This window comes from Solanum stenotomum, chromosome 8, assembly GCF_019186545.1.
Source record: "Solanum stenotomum isolate F172 chromosome 8, ASM1918654v1, whole genome shotgun sequence".
NCBI lineage: Eukaryota > Viridiplantae > Streptophyta > Magnoliopsida > Solanales > Solanaceae > Solanum > Solanum stenotomum.
Window position 1 is genome coordinate 642,923 of NC_064289.1, and position 18,926 is coordinate 661,848.

Consider the following 18,926-nt stretch of genomic DNA (forward strand, 5'->3'; position numbering starts at 1 on the left):
TACTAGTAAATATGACAAAAATATATACTTAATTAAGGCTACGTTTGCAAAAAAAAGGTTAAAAATAGGGATAAAATGTGCAAATCAATCGTATTAGTGCAAACCCACCCCATGCACGCACACGGAGAAGGAAAGCGAAGAGAGCCACAAAAAGCACTCGAAAATAGGCGAAGATTTCGAAAATTCCTATTTCTCAGCATACAGTTTCTCGTCACGATGATTGTCGCATCCATTCATCGATCATTCCATGAGATCAAAATCAATCTCTCTTACGCCGATCAATTAATTAATCACCTTCTCTGTCGACGCCCATCACTTTATTATTACACAAATCTCCCTTCCGATACCGGCGATTTTCGATTTCTGGAATTTTCACAATTTATGCGACCACATTCTTCATTTTTTTCTTCTTCTCAATGGAAATGCAAAATTGATTAGCTCTTTCTCCGATATAAATGGTGAGTCTTTAACTTTATTTTCCGTTTCATTTTGCTGCAATTTTGTTTGTCATCATTATTGGATAAAATATTCATAGATTAGAGAATATGGAGAGAAAATGATTAATCAATTTTACAATCGATTGAAAATAAGTGACAGAAAGGACTTTCTGCTTTGTAAGAGGATTGTAGGATCCAGTGATCAGATGCCGGAGCTCATTTATGGGTTCTGGAATCTAGAAAACACAGCTTATTACTGCGTTGTTGAAAAATAATAATAAAGGGCTTGAGCCAAAGCTACTTAGGTTCTAGCTCCGCCCCGGATTAAGATGTAGTAATTGTATATTCATTTGAATTCAGCATCTGAGAATGTAATCTTTTCTGTATGAGTTTACATTAAGTGGATAATTTGTCGGATTGTATATATAGTGAATCCCAGCTACTTTTGGATTGACGGACAGTAGTTGTTTGTTGACACAGGTTATAGTGATTATGTATGTGGACACTAACTTAAACCAATTATTTGAAGTAGTTTGAAGTCTTATAGTTCTTGAATTGTACTTCCATTTTCATGGGTCGAAAGTCACAACTGCAACGAAAGGCGTGTGTCTGTATGTGTGCGCAAGAGAGAGATAGAACCAAAAATCAGCGAATATCATGTGGTTGCTCGCATCCCTCTCCCCTCTGCAGGAGACTAATTTATGTTTGTCTAGGAAACTAATAAAGGCATGTTACATTATGTTAGAATGCTGCTGTAGCATCGCCGTGGAGATTGATCAACAGAACAATTATACTACAGAAAGAGTAATATTAACTTGCTTGATGTCAGAAAATGTGAACCCTGAAAAGTTGATGGAGAATTCTTAACCAGTGAAGTTCTGTTCGGTGGGGAGCGGGGGCTATGTTGAGCAAGGGGTGAGAAGGTGCTCAGGCTTTTTCTAAGTTGGATGTAAAGAAGTTAAAGCAGGACATCTAGTGATGTACTACATATCTTATGTTCTTGTTCTGTTTTTAGACTTTTTGTGTGAATGGAATGCAAGTGAACGTTTACAAATACTATTGTAAAGTTCGCTATCATGTTACTTTATACTTAGGAGCATAAATTGAAACATTTTGGGGCTACAAAGTAGTTATGAACCCTTAACATTTAGCTTTTTACGACGCTTATTGATTTTATGTCTGCATGTCAGTTTAGATGTGTCATCTTTGTATATCCTTAGATCGTGCAAATTATATTCTTTTCCTACAGTTAAAAAGAATCTTAATCATCTATGCAGGGCATTCCAATAAATATTACTGTAGGTTCTCAAGTGTGGATTGAGGATCCATCAGTTGCTTGGATTGATGCACAAGTATCAGAGGTTAATGGACAGGAAGTTCAGGTCCAGACATCTGATGGGAGGACGGTACGACTAACTCTTTTACATTGAACAGTATTCATTCATGAAATTACTATTGCTTTATTTATTTTCCCATAATAGCATTTTAGTATTTACGCTGGACTCAATTGTGTGATCAAGGTCTAACTTAACTTAAAAGCTGGTTTTCCTATAGCCTAATTGATTAGATTCTAAAATGACTTGAAGTACAATATTCTGATGATGGAAATTCACGATGTCTTTCAACTACTAAGAATATAATGGATCTAATTTCTAGTCTCATTTGAGTTATTAGTTTTATATCTATATACGACTCACCTAGTCTTTTTTGATGCACGTTATGTAGTTTGCAACTGTATGGTTTTTGTGGCTTCCATACCCATATGATATCCATTATCTTCCTTCTGCATTTTAACTGTATTTTCATTTAACCTTCTTTCCACAAATCTTGGCACGTTATTGTAACTATACTTATCATATTCTAGTGGTAAAAGAAAGATTCACTGCATTTGTTCTAATTTACTGCTATCTAACTCTAGTTTTATGCTAAGCCACATTGATGCGATCCCCAATTGAGAATACACATCTTCAAACTGGCAATGTCCTGGCTTTTTACTATTGCATATTTTTCTTTCATTTCGTCTAGGTTGTAGCAACTTTATCAAAAACTCACCCCAAGGATGAAGATGCTCCTGATGGAGGAGTGGATGACATGACTGAACTTTCATATTTGCATGAGCCTGGAGTCTTACATAATTTGGCAACAAGATATCAACTCAACGAAATCTATGTAAGCTTATAGTCCAATGCTCAAAACTTTATTTAATTTATGTTCAATTTGGTGAATGAAAGGACTGAAATTGCAGCTACAGATCGCTTTGTCATAATATTAATCATACTCTGACATCTTGCCAGACTTATACTGGAAGTATTCTTATAGCCATTAATCCGTTCCAAAAACTGCCTGATTTATATGATGGCCGCATGATGGCAAAATACAAAGGAGTACAACTCGGTAAACTAAGTCCTCATGTCTTTGCTATAGCTGACACTGCTTACAGGTACTCCTGTATACCATTTCTACTCCACATTATTTTTCTCATGATAAATAATGCTTTGTTACCAAAATCTTGAAAATGAATCAGGGCGATGATCAACGAGGGTAAAAGCAATTCTATACTGGTTAGTGGTGAAAGTGGTGCTGGTAAGACTGAAACTACTAAAATGCTTATGCAATATCTTGCCTATTTGGGCGGCCATAAGGGCACTCAAAAACGGACTGTGGAACAACAAGTGCTGGAGGTAAGCTAAATGCTTGGATTACTGCATTAAATTCTTGTACTTCCTTAAATTACATGGACAGGTACTTAGGAACTTGTATGCTTAAATTCTGCACAATTTCAGCTATACAGACTTAGTAATGTGAATGTCAGTGATGGAACCCAAATAGAATGGAATAGATACAAATGATTCATTTGACTAACACTTACTAGTTAGGGTTGATTGATTGTTGTTGGAGATGTGAATGCGTGGAAAAGAAATGAAGTATCATATTCACATAAAAAGTGGAGTTTAATGTAGTATTAAATTTAAGAAAAGGATGTGGTTCAAAAATTGGTACAGTAATTTTTCAAAGTAAATTTAATGATTATATTACTTTAATGAAAAGTGATATAGAATACTTATAAAAAGATTATAGAGTATAAAAAAGAATCTGCGGTGTTGATGTAACTTCTGAACTAAATAATTTATAATACATATAGTGAAATTTTTGAAATGACATTCGTCAATAAATGTAAATTTGGTTTTGATGAATTTGATAGTAGTTTCCTTAATTGAAAGTTTGTAGAGGGGTCAATGTGTATGTGAAAATTTCATAGTATTTGGAAGGCTTTCACATCCGTTTGAATCAAATAATTTCCTAGAGGCTATGTTTCATGTCTAAACAGACTAAATCAAGTGGACAGGGCTTCAAACTGATAGTTTCTCTGTCTATTTCTCTTAGAGCCTTCTCTATTGGCTATAGCCTATGTTATTCTTTTAAAGTCTTCTCTATTGGCTATAGCCTATATTATTCTTTTAAAGTCTTCTCTATTGGCTATATTATTCTTTTTAACTCATGATTGTTATATCTCCAGTCAAATCCAGTACTTGAAGCATTTGGCAATGCCAAAACAGTTAGAAATAACAATTCAAGGTAAGATAAACTACTCTACGCATGCTTCAATAAGAAAATAGACTCATAATTGCTTCAACACTCAGTTGAAATTTTTTCCTTCCTAAAGCTACTTAGAATCTGTTGTTTACAGCCGTTTTGGTAAATTTGTGGAGATTCAGTTTGATAAGAATGGAAGAATATCTGGAGCAGCTATTAGAACGTATCTTCTTGAAAGATCTCGAGTTTGCCAAGTTTCAGACCCTGAACGGAACTATCACTGTTTCTACCTTCTATGTGCAGCACCACAGGGGGTAATTTGCATCAGTGCTATTCCTTTTTACATCTTTCATTGGCCCGAGTTAATTTTATTTTCACCATATCCTTTTGAGATTTTCCCAATCTTAACAGGAGATCAAAAGGTACAAGTTGGGGGATCCCAAATCATTTCGCTACCTCAACCAATCAAATTGCTATGAACTAGTAGGTGTTAATGATGCCCATGACTATCTTGAGATAAGGAGGGCAATGGATATTGTTGGAATTAGCGAGAAAGAGCAGGTAATGCTCTAATTGCTTTTGTCTCTCCTGCAAATTACCCTTTCTGATTCGAATAAGCTACGCTGTTTCTTCTTCAGGAAGCAATTTTTAGTGTTGTGGCTTCTGTTCTTCATCTTGGTAATATAGAATTCGAAAAGGGCAATGAAGTTGATTCATCAGTTGTGAAAGATGACAAATCTAGGTTTCATCTTCAAACTACTGCAGAGCTTCTGATGTATGTTCTGCCGTTCATATCCCACTATTCTTCCTTTGCTCTTTCTTGCATGAGTTTTTTTATTTGATTTGGTTCTTCTATCAGGTGTGATGTTACTTCACTGGAGGATGCCCTACTAAGACGTGTAATGGTCACTCCTGAAGAAGTTATAAAGAGAAGTCTTGATCCTGAAGCTGCAGCAGTAAGCAGAGATGGATTAGCTAAAACACTATACTCTCGCTTATTCGACTGGTATGCTTCGACCGTCACAGCCAGATTACTGTGGTTCTGATCGCTTACATTGACCCTAAAAACACATCCTTTCTACTGTTCACAGGTTGGTGGACAAAATAAATAACTCGATTGGACAAGATCCTCACTCAAAATCTCTAATTGGTGTTCTTGACATTTATGGTTTTGAAAGTTTCAAAAGTAATAGGTAGGCACTGGTGGACAAACAAAACAACTAGTTAACTCGGTGTCTTGCATTTGACTCTTCTAACTTCTATTTCCAGTTTTGAACAATTCTGCATTAATTATACTAATGAGAAGCTGCAGCAACATTTTAACCAGGTATGCTAGTTGAAATTTTATAGAAGCAGTTCTGTCCATTTTGCTAAGCACAACTCAGCTACTGTGAAATCATCTCTTTCCAGCACATGTTCAAGATGGAGCAGGAGGAATACACTAAGGAAGAGATAGACTGGAGCTATATAGAATTCGTGGACAACCAGGATGTTTTAGATCTTATTGAAAAGGTACAGTGAATCCTTTTCTCCCCATATATACAAATATATCATGTTGCGTATTGTAGTTGTCATCTGTATATTATTCCATTGCTGCATTGAGCAGCGAAACTTGTGCAACTAATGCTAGTACTAATAGTTGCCATGGATACTTGTTTGGTCAGATTCTTTTTAGATTCTATCTTCTGAATACTATTGTACACGCCTGGGTACCAACTCATAAGTCATAGCCTTGAGAATAAGTTTCTTGTGTTTAAATGTTAGAAGTTGAATATGATAATATTTCATTATAATCCTATTATATGTAGAACTCCAAGTAGTTGGTTAATGTGAGAATAAAATTTGTGTTATGTATATAATATTCATGCAGCAAGTTAAATGGAAAGATTTCCAGTTAAATGATTGTTGAATTAATTGTAAATATAAATCAAAGTAACATCTATACTTATAGTTGATTATTTGTTTTATAGTTTAAGTTAAGTTACATGTAGAACTTTTAAGTATCATTTAACTATTGTGAGTATGCTACTTTTTTGGGTTTCACATTTTTTTCGAAAACTGGTAATTTGTATTCCTCTATGCAGGACACCTCCAAAAAGTTATCAACACTAATTGTGAACCCAAAAACTAATTATAGAGATCTTAAAAGTTCTACCAATTGAAGATCTGCTGTGTATTCTGGCATAGTCCACTTAGACCCAAGGACCTTATGCATGCTTTTATTATTAATACAGTCTAAGAGCCCTCTAGTTGACATTTCTTTATCTGAATTCATGTCCATGGCCATTTAGCATCTCCCAGATAAAATGTACATGCATTTCTCTCTACTTTATTCTTTCTTAATAATGTTTAGGAACTCACCCGGAATTTAGAACAGAGCATCTTTATCATATCCTTTAGGATAGGCAATTAAGAACCTGAAACTAGAACATCTAAGTGAGCTCATATTCTTAGGAGTATCTCTGATGTTTAAAGTGAGCTCATATTCATTAAAAGCACCATGCATTTGTTAGCAAGAATTGATTACCTTGGGTTCATCCCTTACCAACACTGCTTTAAAATCGTAACACTTTTTTCAAATCACTGTATCATGTGAAGTGGCATATGATGAGTTGATTTGTATTGTGTTTACAGAAACCTGGAGGCATCATTGCTCTTCTTGATGAAGCCTGGTAAGATATGTAACAATTCATCTGAGCTTCTGTGATAGAGACAAATGTTCTAATTTATGTTTTCTTTGAAATGGAATTTCCAGTATGTTCCCCAAGTCAACTCATGAAACATTCTCACAGAAGCTTTATCAGATATTCAAGACCAACAAACGCTTTGTCAAACCAAAATTGTCCCGCACTGATTTTACCATTGCTCATTATGCTGGAGAGGTAATATGATATGTGTATTTCCCTAGAACTCTAGTCAATTGCTTCTACGGTGGATATGGAGCATTATTACTAGTTTTAAATGTTTCCTTTTTTTTCCCCACCAGGTTCAATACCAGTCTGATCAGTTTTTAGATAAGAACAAAGACTATGTTGTTCCTGAGCATCAGGATTTGTTAAGTGCTTCTAAATGCCCATTTGTAGTGGGCCTTTTTCCTCCTGTTGCTGAGGAGTCAACTAAATCTTCATCCAAATCTTCCAAGTTCTCATCCATTGGTTCTCGTTTCAAGGTAGTTACGAACTTATATACTTATGAATTTTGGTGATCTATCAATCAACTAAGCATCTATAGAAAATGAGTTTGATTGCCCAAATGAGTCCACCAATATCCTTTCAGTTCCATTTTATTTCATCCCAATGCTTAATAATTTGTAGTTTTATCCAAATCAGAGTTTTTGTACTAAAAAGACTTTTGATACTCATCTCGTTATTTCAGTTCCTTTTTTTACAATCATGACTAGATTGTATGTTTAGAGATTTGTACATCATGTAGAGATATGTCTACATCAGATGTCAAAGTTCAGGGATATGATCGTTCTAATCCTGTCTATTATTGTATCATTGCAAAACCATCTTAATTCTGCGACTTTTGACACTCATCCCGTGGATATGCTACACTTTAGAGGTCCAACTCCCACTCTCATTAACACTGCTAATCAATAACCATAATATAAAACTTGCCTTATATTTGGTAGGTATCATTAGTTTCATATCACTATCATATCATTCTCCATTTCAACCACAAGTTTAATTCTATATATTACTTTATCCATTATGTCCTCTTAGATTTTTGTGATCTAAGAGTATTTTTCACCAAAGAACTAACAGCCTAGTTCCAAGTCTTTACTTTAAGTATGTGAAAGATTCTAATGTTCCAATTTCACTGTTGCAGTTACAACTCCAATCATTGATGGAAACTCTGAATTCTACAGAACCTCATTACATTAGATGTGTGAAGCCTAACAGTCTTCTGAAACCGGCAATATTTGAGAACGTTAACATTATGCAGCAGCTACGTTGTGGTGTGAGTAAATTTCACAGTTTCTTATGTAGAAAATTCTTTTTAAGTCTTGAATTATGTGCTTATATTTTGTTGTTTGAAGGGTGTTCTAGAGGCAATCAGAATTAGTTGTGCTGGCTATCCCACGCATAAGACATTCTCTGAGTTTATGAATCGATTTGGTGTTCTTGCTCCAGAGGTCTTCCAAGAGCAGTAAGTACTGGTCTTGTTCTTGATCCCCTCCCCCCCCAAGAAAAAGAAAAGGATCTTGTGGTTTCCTCAATTTCTTTGATTATTAGAAGTTGATATTCTTATCTTTCTTTAACTTGTTTGTGGGCAGGGATGATGAAAAAGTTGCGTGCAAAAAGATATTAGAAAAGATAGGGCTTGCTGGTTATCAGGTTATTTGATGTTTCTCTTGCTATTTTGGAAATCTATTTTATTTCTTGAATGTCGAGATCAGTAGTATCAAATCATTCACTCTTGTGGGTACACATTTATGTGTGTGCGCCCTATTTCATCCAGTAGGGGGAAATTTATATTTCCTTCACCATCATCTTGATGAATGTAAGCCAATCCTTAAAGCTTATATCAAAATTTTACCTACCTTGCAAGGCCTGCCTCAGTTAACAAATCGTACCTATCAAGCAGCAAGTTCAGATATTTTAATAAAGTTATTTTTTTTGTTTGTTTGTGTGAGTGGGGTGGGGTGGGGGGATGCAAAAAAGGAAATCATTCTCTTGCACTTCGAGCACGTGTTAAATTGCTCTCAATTTCAAGACTACTGATATTTTGTCTTTTACTTGCATTGTATATTATTTTGCTGCTAGATGGTTGCATATAGTTGAGCATTGCTAGTGAAATTTCCTAATCTGAGACACTGAGAGCTTTTCTCCCGTTACTAGGCGCCATTGATATCTGTAGTTGAAGTTGATGTTTGAAAATTTCTCCACAATATTGTGTACCCATTGAAATTCTTTTCTCCCGTTACTAGGCACAGCTGATATTCTTTTCTTTCATTCAAAATAACTTCCCAAATTTACGAGTCAAGTTATACTTCAGTTAGGGTTGCTACAATTGTTTTGCAGATTGGACAAACAAAGATTTTTTTGAGATCAGCGCAGATGGCGGAGCTAGATGCACACAGAGCACTAAAGCTATCTGCTGCAGTTAAGACAATACAAAAGGAAACTAGATGTCATATTTCTAGGAGAGATTATGTTTCTTTGCAGAAGGTGGCAATTTGCTTACAATCCTTGTGTCGAGGTTTGTCTATCCTTATCTCTTTGCCTTTTCTATCGCACATTGTGGACTTTGTTTTGAAAGTTAGATGTTTTACTCATGTACTAAGTTTCATTTTTTCTACTTGCTGGGGCATTTTGGTAGCTTAATCATGTAATCTGTTCCTCCCTCAATTTCTTTACTATCCAGTTAAATAAAAGGAATTCCAGGAGAGAATCTTCCTCTTGTACGCTGATCAGGTTGCAACGTAAAGCTAAAAAGAGAATCCTTTTTTTATGTTAGTCTAAGTAGCATTTTTTATTTTAGTCTAAGTATATTGTCTATTTTTTGCATTTGGGAGAAGATGGGTAAAGATAAACCAGCTCAAGTGTATTAAAGTTTTACAGGAGATAATTAGATCAAAGAGAGATGGAGATGCTATTTTTATTGATTGTTCAACTTGAATCAGTAGGATAGCTTTAAAGATCTCCATATATCTGTACATGATAGACTTTAGCTATACCTAGTAGAATTAGTCCTACAAAAGTGAAGCATGCCACGAAAATCCTCGGGGATTGGAAAAAGCAAGTGGTCCAGATGATATCCCTATAATGGTTTGAAAGTTCCTTGGAAAGATCAGAGGTGTATGGCTTACCAAGCTACTTCATGCTATACTAAGGACCGGAAGGATGCCAAATGAGTGGAGCAAGAGTTTCTTGATTCCGGTACTTTGATAAGAAAGGAGAGCATCAAAGTTATGAGTCAAGTCCAATATCCGCTAGGTGTTTTCTTAATCATCTTGTCGGGTGATTTTTATATCAGCAGAAAATATTGAATACTTCTACAGTTAGAGAAGCTAATTCATTGAATGCTGGAATACGTTGAATTTAAATAGAGGAAATGGATAATGAGGTTTCGTATAGCTGACCTTAACTAGGTCTAGCTTAGTGTTGAGGTAGCTTTGTATACTCCCTATTTTTCCTTCAAACTATCTTTGACTCCTTTCTCTCACGTTTTATATTATCTTTCTTTCCTTCAAAGTATCTTTGGTTCCTTTCTTTTCACACCACCCTCCAAATACATGCTGGAATTGTCTCCCATAGAGATGTAGCAGCAATTTTTGTTTTATTTTCAAAATAATGGGGCAAAAGTTTGGGGAAAGTGGAAATTAAAACTTCAAAGAAAATAACGGGAGTCATATTTTGTAGAGATTTACATCCAAGAAAAAGTAACCATCTCTTCTTTTTTTTTAAATGTGGGAAGCGGAGGGGATTATCAATATACCATTGTGTATATTGATGTATGTTTGATTGTCTTATTACAGATAGTAAAAGACCACGAAACAAATCAACTTTGCTTTCATATCTGTACTATCATCAAATTCTTCTTTAGACGAGCCTAATAAAATTATTAATTGGAATTTCTTTTCTGGATAGATACTTCTTGTTCTCAGAATATTTATTGTTTTTGCCTTTCACAGAGTTTCTAACCATTGATTCGATTTCCATAATCTCCTTCCATCACCATGGTCTAAGGGCTCTTTCAAACGTAATTTGGCAGCTTAGCATGTAACACAATTGCTTAATCAGTTAATCTGTGTATATTGTCTGAACTATATGATAGTAAAGTAATACCATCACTCAGACATCCTTCTCGTTAGGTGCTTAAACTTAGATCACTTATGCATGTTTTGTTGTTGTAAAAATGAGCACCATGGAAATAACAGCTGTATTTTCTCGCCCTCTTAGAACTGAAAGGACATTTGGAAATAAACAGCCTACCATTCCAATAGGCTGCTCAATTTTTCTGCCTTCAAGAAATTTATGTGCTCACTCTGTCATATTCTTCAGCAAGGTTTGCTTTCAAATCATATGTTACCTTGAAAAGAGAGGCTGCTTCTCTCAAAATCCAGACAAAGTTGCGTGGACACTTAGCCAGAAAATCCTACACGAAACTTAAATTAGCAGTCATTGCTCTTCAGACTGGAATTCGAGTGGCAGCTGCACAAGCTAAGTTCAGATATGAAAAGCGAACCAAGGGAGCTCTGATTATACAGGTTAGTTTATTGGGTATTATGTATAGATTCAGAGGTCTTACAAAGTTTGTTCTCAAGTGTTGACAAGATAAATTTTTTGCAGGCCTATGAGCGCCGTCACAAAGTCCTTTCATACTATAGGAAACTCATATGGGCATCAATTTTTACACAATGCAGATGGAGGGGAATTGTTGCAAGGAGAGAGCTTCGCAAACTAAAGATGGTAAGTTCTGGATTACTATACTCTTCTATAACCTGTGTGACATATGTTTCCGATTTCCTTAGCATAGCAATGGGGTGATGATATGAATGGCCTGAATGATCTATTTGTTAGATAGAGCTTGATTACTGAAAGAGGAACTTTCACATATAGCCACTCAAAAATAGCCTAATTACTCTCTATAGCTATAGTTTGATAATTACAATTCGTAGCTACATATCATAGGGAGGAGAGAGGCGAGCGAGACTGGGAGAGAGAGGAGAGAGGCAAGCGAGAGAGGGCAAAGAGTGGGAGAGAGGTGAATTGTATATGTATATCGGTTATATAATTGTATATTATACATATGTATTTGTATATTCTGGCGAATTATACATATACAACGTGACTAATTATACAAACTCGAAGTCAGCCCACGTAATTAATGTATAATGTTAATCGCGAGTGGTAATTATAGCAAATTATAGCTATGATGAGTAATTAAGTAGTATAAGTTTGCTTAACCGCGTAATTTTCCCTTACTGAAATGGTATATGGTTCACTTGTTTGTTACTATTATTTACATAACAAGAGTAGATGAAGGGATTGTTTAATTACTTCTCTGAAGCTTTCAGTGGAAGTAAGAAGTATCTATAAAGATTCTTGTTATTAAACCTTGTAGACAAGTGGTTAGAATTCTAAAAACAGATCAGAAGTACTGATATCTTTTTAATATAGGAACTGTACAAATTGGAAGAACATATGTATGTGTCACTTACTTTGGATGTATAAGTCACATGCTAATAGTTAGATATTTAAGTGCTAGTAGTTATTAGTGTAAGTGGTCACATCGGGTTAACATAGCTATGCACGTTGTAAAACATGCTTTTGAAAAAGAACCAGGTGTAAGTTATTGGTCTTAGCTAGTGCAGTCTCTCAATTCTTTTCTAGTTTTATTTTTGGTGACATGAATTCCCCTAAATTTCCTGCTGTGGGATCGGGATTGGCTTTTTCCACGTGAAATACAGTAGAGTGCATCAAAACTGTTGCTTGCAATTTGATAGGCTTATCTGTTGAATGTTACAAATATATTCCTTAAATTCTATGGATTTTGCTAATATACATTTCAAATACTTCAGGCTTCAAAAGAAACAGGTGCACTTATAGAGGCAAAGGATAAGCTTGAAAAACAGGTGGAAGAACTTAGATTGCAGTTGCAGTTGGAGAAACGTCTAAGGGTGATATACTTGTGCTAAGCAGATAAAATCTTTCTTTTTCCTTACACTATATTTATAATACATTTGAGAATTTTAATTGGATAGCATTGATAAAATAAGATATTACCTTAAAGTTAAACAGTCTTGCCAATCTTAGGATTGTGGGTTACTACGAGTTTTCATTTTGAGAAAGCTGAACTATTTGAAGCATTCGGCAACTCACAAATAGGAAAATACCTTGCAGATGGACTTGGAAGAGGCAAAGGATCAGGAAATAGCAAAATTGCATAATTCAATGCGAGACATGCAAAGCAAACTGAGTGAAACAGATACACTGCCCATCAAGGAATATGAGGCTAATCCAAAAGCAGTTGAAGAAGACTCTTTGATTGTTGATAAGAAACCAATTCTTGTCGAGGATGAAGAGATCATTGAATCTTTAACTGCAGAGTTGAAAACTTTAAAGGTATGAACTGTCAGCTGAAGAGTGATCCCCACAACTTTTCAGCTTCACATTCCCTCGCCCTAACCCTAAAATGAGAAGAGAAGATAGAGAAAAATAGGTGAAAGCATTCATCTTTTTTCAGTTACATATGGTTGAATGTTGATGTTCCCATGCTTATACCTATTGATAGGTGTTATATCAAAAAGAAAAGCAACGTGCTGATGATTCTGAGAGGAAATGTGCTGAAGTTCAAGAATCAAGTAAAGAGAAGTGCCGGAAGTTGGAAGAAACTGAAAGAAAAGTTCAACAACTTCAGGATTCAGTTAACAGGTACCTTTACTCGAATAATTGGTACTAGATTTAGTCCTTTCATCTTGTAACAATATAAATCACCAACTTCTGAGCGATAAACTTATCAACTGTGAAAATGCTCTCAAAAATATACTATTTTTTGGGGGGTGGGGGGGATATATCTTTTTTCTCGTTCTTTCTGAACCATTTAAAACTGAATACAAACTTGAGAGCTATATTTCTGTGTGAAATTACCAGCTGTTCTTTCTAACCATTTCATGTGAGGGGGTTAGATTTCAGAAATTAACTGCAGAAACTAATCAGGACTCTTTTACCTAATTCTAACATCATCTTCTGCTTTTAATGTACAAATCTCATATGAATTTTGTCATGTGATTAATAGGTAAATTGCTCAAAATGTCCCTGAAAGGGTCCTTAAGTTAGTGTCCCTCTGAAGCAATGTGATATGTGTCCTTCAGGAAGTTTCTAAAGACATAATGCTATTTGTGTTCAATATTTGATTTTGATTCTAAATGACATGATACTATTTGAATTCAATCATTGATAGATTTCTGTAAGCAGTTCAGTAACTTCAGATTGCTTAACTTCGTTTGCTTTGGAACTGCTCATCATGGCAAAATGCTCAGCCAAGACAAATAATTGGCATATCTTTATATTGGCTTATAATATACACATATAAGATAGCATAAACAAACTAGTCTTAATATCATATTTTCTAGATATCTTTTACAAGGAGTGCTGCTTGGGATGCTATACTCACGGCGCATAACCTGAGGAAGAGGGGATGCATCATTATAACCAGTGTTGTATGTGCAAGAAGAATTGAGAAGACACCAATCATTTGCTCCTTCACTCCAACTATGCAACAGAACCTTGGAGTAAGGTGTATTCTTTGTCCAATATCTCTTGGGTACTCCTTAGAACTAATGCAGAAACTAGCATCTTGGAGGATAAAAGTGGGGAGAGACGGGAGGAAAATATGGAGGTTAGCAACCTATACATCTTTTGGTAAATATGAAGAGAATGGAAAAAGGGATGCTTGGAGGAGTTGAAAATCACATGGATGATCAAGAGTTTATTGTATCTCTACTGTCGGTGTAAAGAAAGCATTCCATTATGTATAGACAATGGAATGGATTTTTCAAACACCTTCGAAATTGTTGTAACTTCGGCATCACCTTGGTGCTTATTAATGAAATGGTTTATTTGATTCATCAAACAAAAAGAAAGAAAAAAGAATTACTGAACCACTCAGCCTGGACGATTATCTTCTTTTAACGAACTGAATTGGTCATATAGAACTGGTTGAATCATTGTGGAGTACTTGGTGGAAATGATAATTTAAACATGATCAACTTCCTGTTTTGCAAGATTGGGCTGGGCTTATCTAAGGGTACATTGGCAATTATGTCGGGGAAGTTTCTAGAATTTGTCAAGTTCTCCCGGTAGGTCTCTGGAAATTTTCGAATAGATTTTATCTTGTATCTTCTTCTTGCCACATAGATTTTCGACTAGTGGTCTCATATCTTGCTATAAATGCATATTTCTTTTCTGTCTTTTTATTAAATGAAGTGCTGTGAATCCTCTATAACCTTCTATATTTATTTTGGGGGTCTCCTTCGTATTGTCCCTTTTGTTTTCACTGAAAGTTTGGATCATTGGATGTTATCATAGTATCACTAATGCATTTGATTCCACCAGAACTCCAAATCTAAGCATTCTTTAGCAAGAGCAGAATATGACTGGTGACCCCTTGAGAAGTTATGTGCTGCATCTTGCTTCAAGAATTGAAACAAAAGTTTTCAATCTTCAGTAGTTTTGCGTTAATCATGTAACTCTGAATATGTTAGATCCTACTGTAGTCGGGGATCCATAAGTTGGTTGTTGGCAACATTTAATTTTGAAGATTGTTATTGGCAACAATCTTACTAAGACAGATGTGTGCTGGTTCTTTCTGGTAAAACTGAATCTGGAGTCCTACATGCATTCCATAATGTTGATGTTCTTTTTGGCTGCTGAGTTATATGAAGCTTTCAAGCTTTTCATTGGTGCAAAGGGATCCATGGAATTTCATTTCAGAATTACCTTTGATATAATTGATCTCTGTCTTAGAATTTAATGGATAAGATTGCCTCAAACCATTGACAGCTTCAAGCTGGTCTTTTCTGTCCTCTTGCATCCTCCCAGTAAAAGACAACAAAAAAAGGATCTCTTTGTTTCCCTCTCACTTTTATCTACTTTCTTCTTAGTAATAAAGAGGAAGATTATCTTCAAGTCTTGGCTCAGACCAGAATGGAGTAGCAACTTATAACAATATCCATGGCATATTAAAATTTCCTTGTTTTGCGTTCTTCTGTTTTTTACTTTTATATATGTTGTGTTTTTGTATGGTTGGTAATATCATAAAGGCAGCATAGTCCCTCCTACTGAGGAAAGAAAGCAGAACTGTCTATCTTGGGAAAGATTTTTCCTTTCTAAGCTCTAAATAAAATACTTAAGACAGCTTGATATCTATTAGCTCCTTTTCTTATGAAGTTCCATTTTTGTTGAGTGATATCCTGTTCCTGCTTTTTGTTGAATTACTTTGGAAACCTTGTGAGCATGTTTCTTTTACCGAGGAAAGCAATCTTGAGTCTTTGGTGAAATGGGATATAATCACCTAGATCTTTTAATTAGCGACTTTTTAGGATGCATCTGGAAAAGAGACTCGAATGAAAACAAGCATAGTAGACAAACGGGACTAAGGATAAGTAATGATAAGTAGGGTCATCATTAAACTGTCAACACCTTGAAGACTTCTCTAATATTTTTACTATAAGTTGGAGTTGCATCTTATAGTTTCCTTTTTAACATTAGAATCTCGTGTCATATGACTAATACTAGATATGATCTAGTGTGCCTCAGGATGATTTACAGTATATCAGACCAATTCTCAGAGCTGAAAATGATATTACATCCTTCTTCCGGCCAGAGTTCAGCTTCGGGACTCATTTCTAGAGGTTATCCTGATGATGCTACATCTGCTTCAGCTGATGCTACGTGTACCAACTCTGACTTTACATTTCCTGCTCCTGGTTCAACTCCAACCCAATTTTCTTCTCCAGATTCTCATGCTTTTCAGCTTATAGTTCAGGATCTGGCAGCAGCTGATATCTCAGGTCAGTATAGTGTCCCTTAGGGTAGCTTGAGCAATTTTACTAGTTCTTAAGTATGGCAACATTTACTGAGATAAAAAAAAAAGAGTAGGGGAACGTGCACTTGTTCTCCATTTAGTAGAAGTCTCCCTTTTATCCATAGATATTGATAGCTTAGTTGTAGCTACATGCTTCATTTTCTCTTTGTTTTTTCTTAAACTGAACCTGCTTCAGAAAACTGTACTATGTATCCTTCCTTCCTTTTGGTTGGTTGCATTGTGCAGGTTCTGGAAACTGGGAAAATGACCGGGACGGGATATTTGATGACTTCTTCTGATGGAAAATGTTCTTCAATTTGGTATATCTCTATACATGCTAGCCTTAGATGGTTAGGCTATTTGGCTTTTAGCAGTCATCTCAACCAGATCTAAACAACTACCTTAGTACAGCAGCATGATCAGGTACAGTTTCTCTCAAACAAAAGTTATTCTGGTATTGTAGTTTCTCCATGAACTACTCTCTTATGTTCTGAATTTATGTGCGATTAAGTGGGTAATTTAAGTAAAATGGTCGATTTAATGTAGACTTGCAAGAGCTGTTTTGCAAGCCTGCTGCTCTCTATGAGTTAGAACCACTCCTTTTGCATGCAGAACTCTAAAATACCCTTTCGTTGTATGGCTCCAACAAATGGTATTTCCAGGATCAAGTAGGGAAATAAAATGTTGATCCATAGACTTGTTATCACATTGTGTTCTTACCCGAAACAAGTCTCATTTTCTTCTTTAATTTGTTTGAACCATTAGTTTGGTAACTCACAATGAAAATTGTCAATGCACCAAGACTATGTTTATTATTTATATCCTTGAACTACAAAATGGACATCTTGGAATAGTTGAAATTTCTGGATTTAGTTATGAAAAAACTATTTAACCTTTTCCAATAGGTTGGTGAAAAGCTGACCAACCTAGATTCGGAAAAGAAACAGCAGGCTCTGTCAATGGCTCAGAGCAATACATGCTGTTTGGATGCTCCAGATCAATTATTCAGGTAATCCTGGGTAAAATCTTCCTCATATTTGACTTTAGAATCTTTATCTTTGCTTCCTCTTACCATTATGTCATATTGTAAGAGGTCTGAAGCCAAAACGGTAACATAGTAATTCAAAGGCTTGTAGATTACATAGTCGTTCGAGTATTTTGCTTACTTGTTCTATCAGTTAACTAAGAACTGGGATTTATAATAGGATCAACATAGCACATCACTGAATTCAAGTGTTAATTAAGAGGTCGAGGGAAGACCGCAAATATCACTTGATGAGTAAAAGGGGTACCAGAACTTGTTCATACACTGTATTACACTGTGCTCTTGACTTCTTTGAGGACAGATCTGGTCATGCTTGCACTATCTACAAGTGCCTTATGCAGCGGCGGTCATTTGAAGTTGAGAGGACTCAAGCTATTGAGGTAGGAATTAAAGTTGTTAGAATTTTGTATGTCGAAGAATTATTCAGATTTAATAAAAGCTGGTAGCTTTCCGTTGTAAAATGTAGTGTTGTTAAAGCCCCTAGAAAATGATGATAATATCCTATTGGCTAGCTGATACATCCACTCTGTTGGTGCTGCTCAAACATACATTGGAAGCTGGTGTACTTTTGAATAATAACGTACCGGCAGTCACATTGGCTACTCTATTCCATAGAATGACACAGGTAAAATTTGCTTAAGTTTGAACATTGGTTGTTATATCATTTAACATATAACTCCCTTTGATAACAAAAAAATTTCTGCAGCTATCAGGGAACCCCTCAAGGAGTTAATCTTTCTCCCATCATTGGTGATTCAGCTGGCGTGCTGAAGGCAAAGATCCAGATTCTCTGTTCAATTAGCAGCTAACATCATCTGTAGAAATGATTTATGGGACTAATCTGTGATGATTCTGCATCTAGGTGCAGCATATTAACATTGTTCAATACAATTATACAAATGTAAAAGAGGACATAAGATGTGAAATTACCTGATGCATTTTGATGTATTTCAATGACTGATTTAGGCTTCGAGATTATCCAGACCAGGCATACTAAACGAGACTGCAAACACACTCACCAATGCTGCTACTCAGTGCTCACTGGCAACATGTCAAGAGACTTTCTATCTATCTGAACATGCTGAAATCCAACCATGTAAGAGCTTCACTTATTTATTTTCTTTCCTTTTCTTGTTTCTTGCTTCATAATTGCATGCTGATTTGACATTGTCTCTTGCACTTGTAGATTATTTGTTCTTTAACTACATTATGAACTAACTAATACATCGTCCCCTGCAATCATTTACTACAATAGCATTATCTTCTCTGATAAACTCTTTTTATCTTCATACATAAATTTTCATATTCAGCTCCTTTATGTTGCATTTTTTTCCTCCCTTTCCCTACTAGAGTATCTTTCACGCAGGTGGGCG

General features: G+C 35.5%; 1 protein-coding gene and 1 long non-coding RNA gene across 4 annotated transcripts; both read left to right on the forward strand.

Annotated features, from left to right (window-relative positions):
* Positions 1-362: 362 nt before the first annotated feature.
* Positions 363-17,944, forward strand: LOC125872118 (myosin-9-like). Of its 3 annotated transcripts, XM_049552795.1 has the most exons (29): positions 363-458; positions 1,715-1,843; positions 2,463-2,606; positions 2,732-2,877; positions 2,962-3,118; positions 3,955-4,013; positions 4,126-4,285; positions 4,383-4,532; positions 4,610-4,746; positions 4,831-4,977; positions 5,063-5,164; positions 5,241-5,298; positions 5,382-5,483; positions 6,606-6,643; positions 6,727-6,853; positions 6,958-7,140; positions 7,803-7,934; positions 8,014-8,123; positions 8,251-8,311; positions 8,999-9,176; positions 10,982-11,187; positions 11,270-11,389; positions 12,502-12,600; positions 12,824-13,045; positions 13,215-13,354; positions 16,241-16,494; positions 16,755-16,931; positions 17,414-17,517; positions 17,714-17,944. In XM_049552795.1, the coding sequence occupies exons 1-27, from the start codon at positions 456-458 to the stop codon at positions 16,805-16,807; spliced, it is 3,417 nt and encodes a 1,138-aa protein (XP_049408752.1). In that variant the 5' UTR covers positions 363-455; the 3' UTR covers positions 16,808-16,931; positions 17,414-17,517; positions 17,714-17,944. The 3 variants fall into 3 exon arrangements, with proteins under 3 accessions (XP_049408752.1, XP_049408751.1, XP_049408754.1); XM_049552794.1 differs by lacking the exon at positions 363-458 and having other exon boundaries at positions 1,709-1,843; XM_049552797.1 differs by lacking the exons at positions 363-458; positions 16,241-16,494; positions 16,755-16,931; positions 17,414-17,517; positions 17,714-17,944 and adding an exon at positions 14,056-14,754 and having other exon boundaries at positions 1,709-1,843.
* An 86-nt stretch (positions 17,945-18,030) lies between these two features.
* Positions 18,031-18,650, forward strand: LOC125872121 (uncharacterized). Its single transcript, XR_007447108.1, has 3 exons — positions 18,031-18,178; positions 18,260-18,415; positions 18,520-18,650. It is a non-coding gene; the product is annotated as an uncharacterized LOC125872121 (long non-coding RNA).
* Positions 18,651-18,926: the final 276 nt, after the last annotated feature.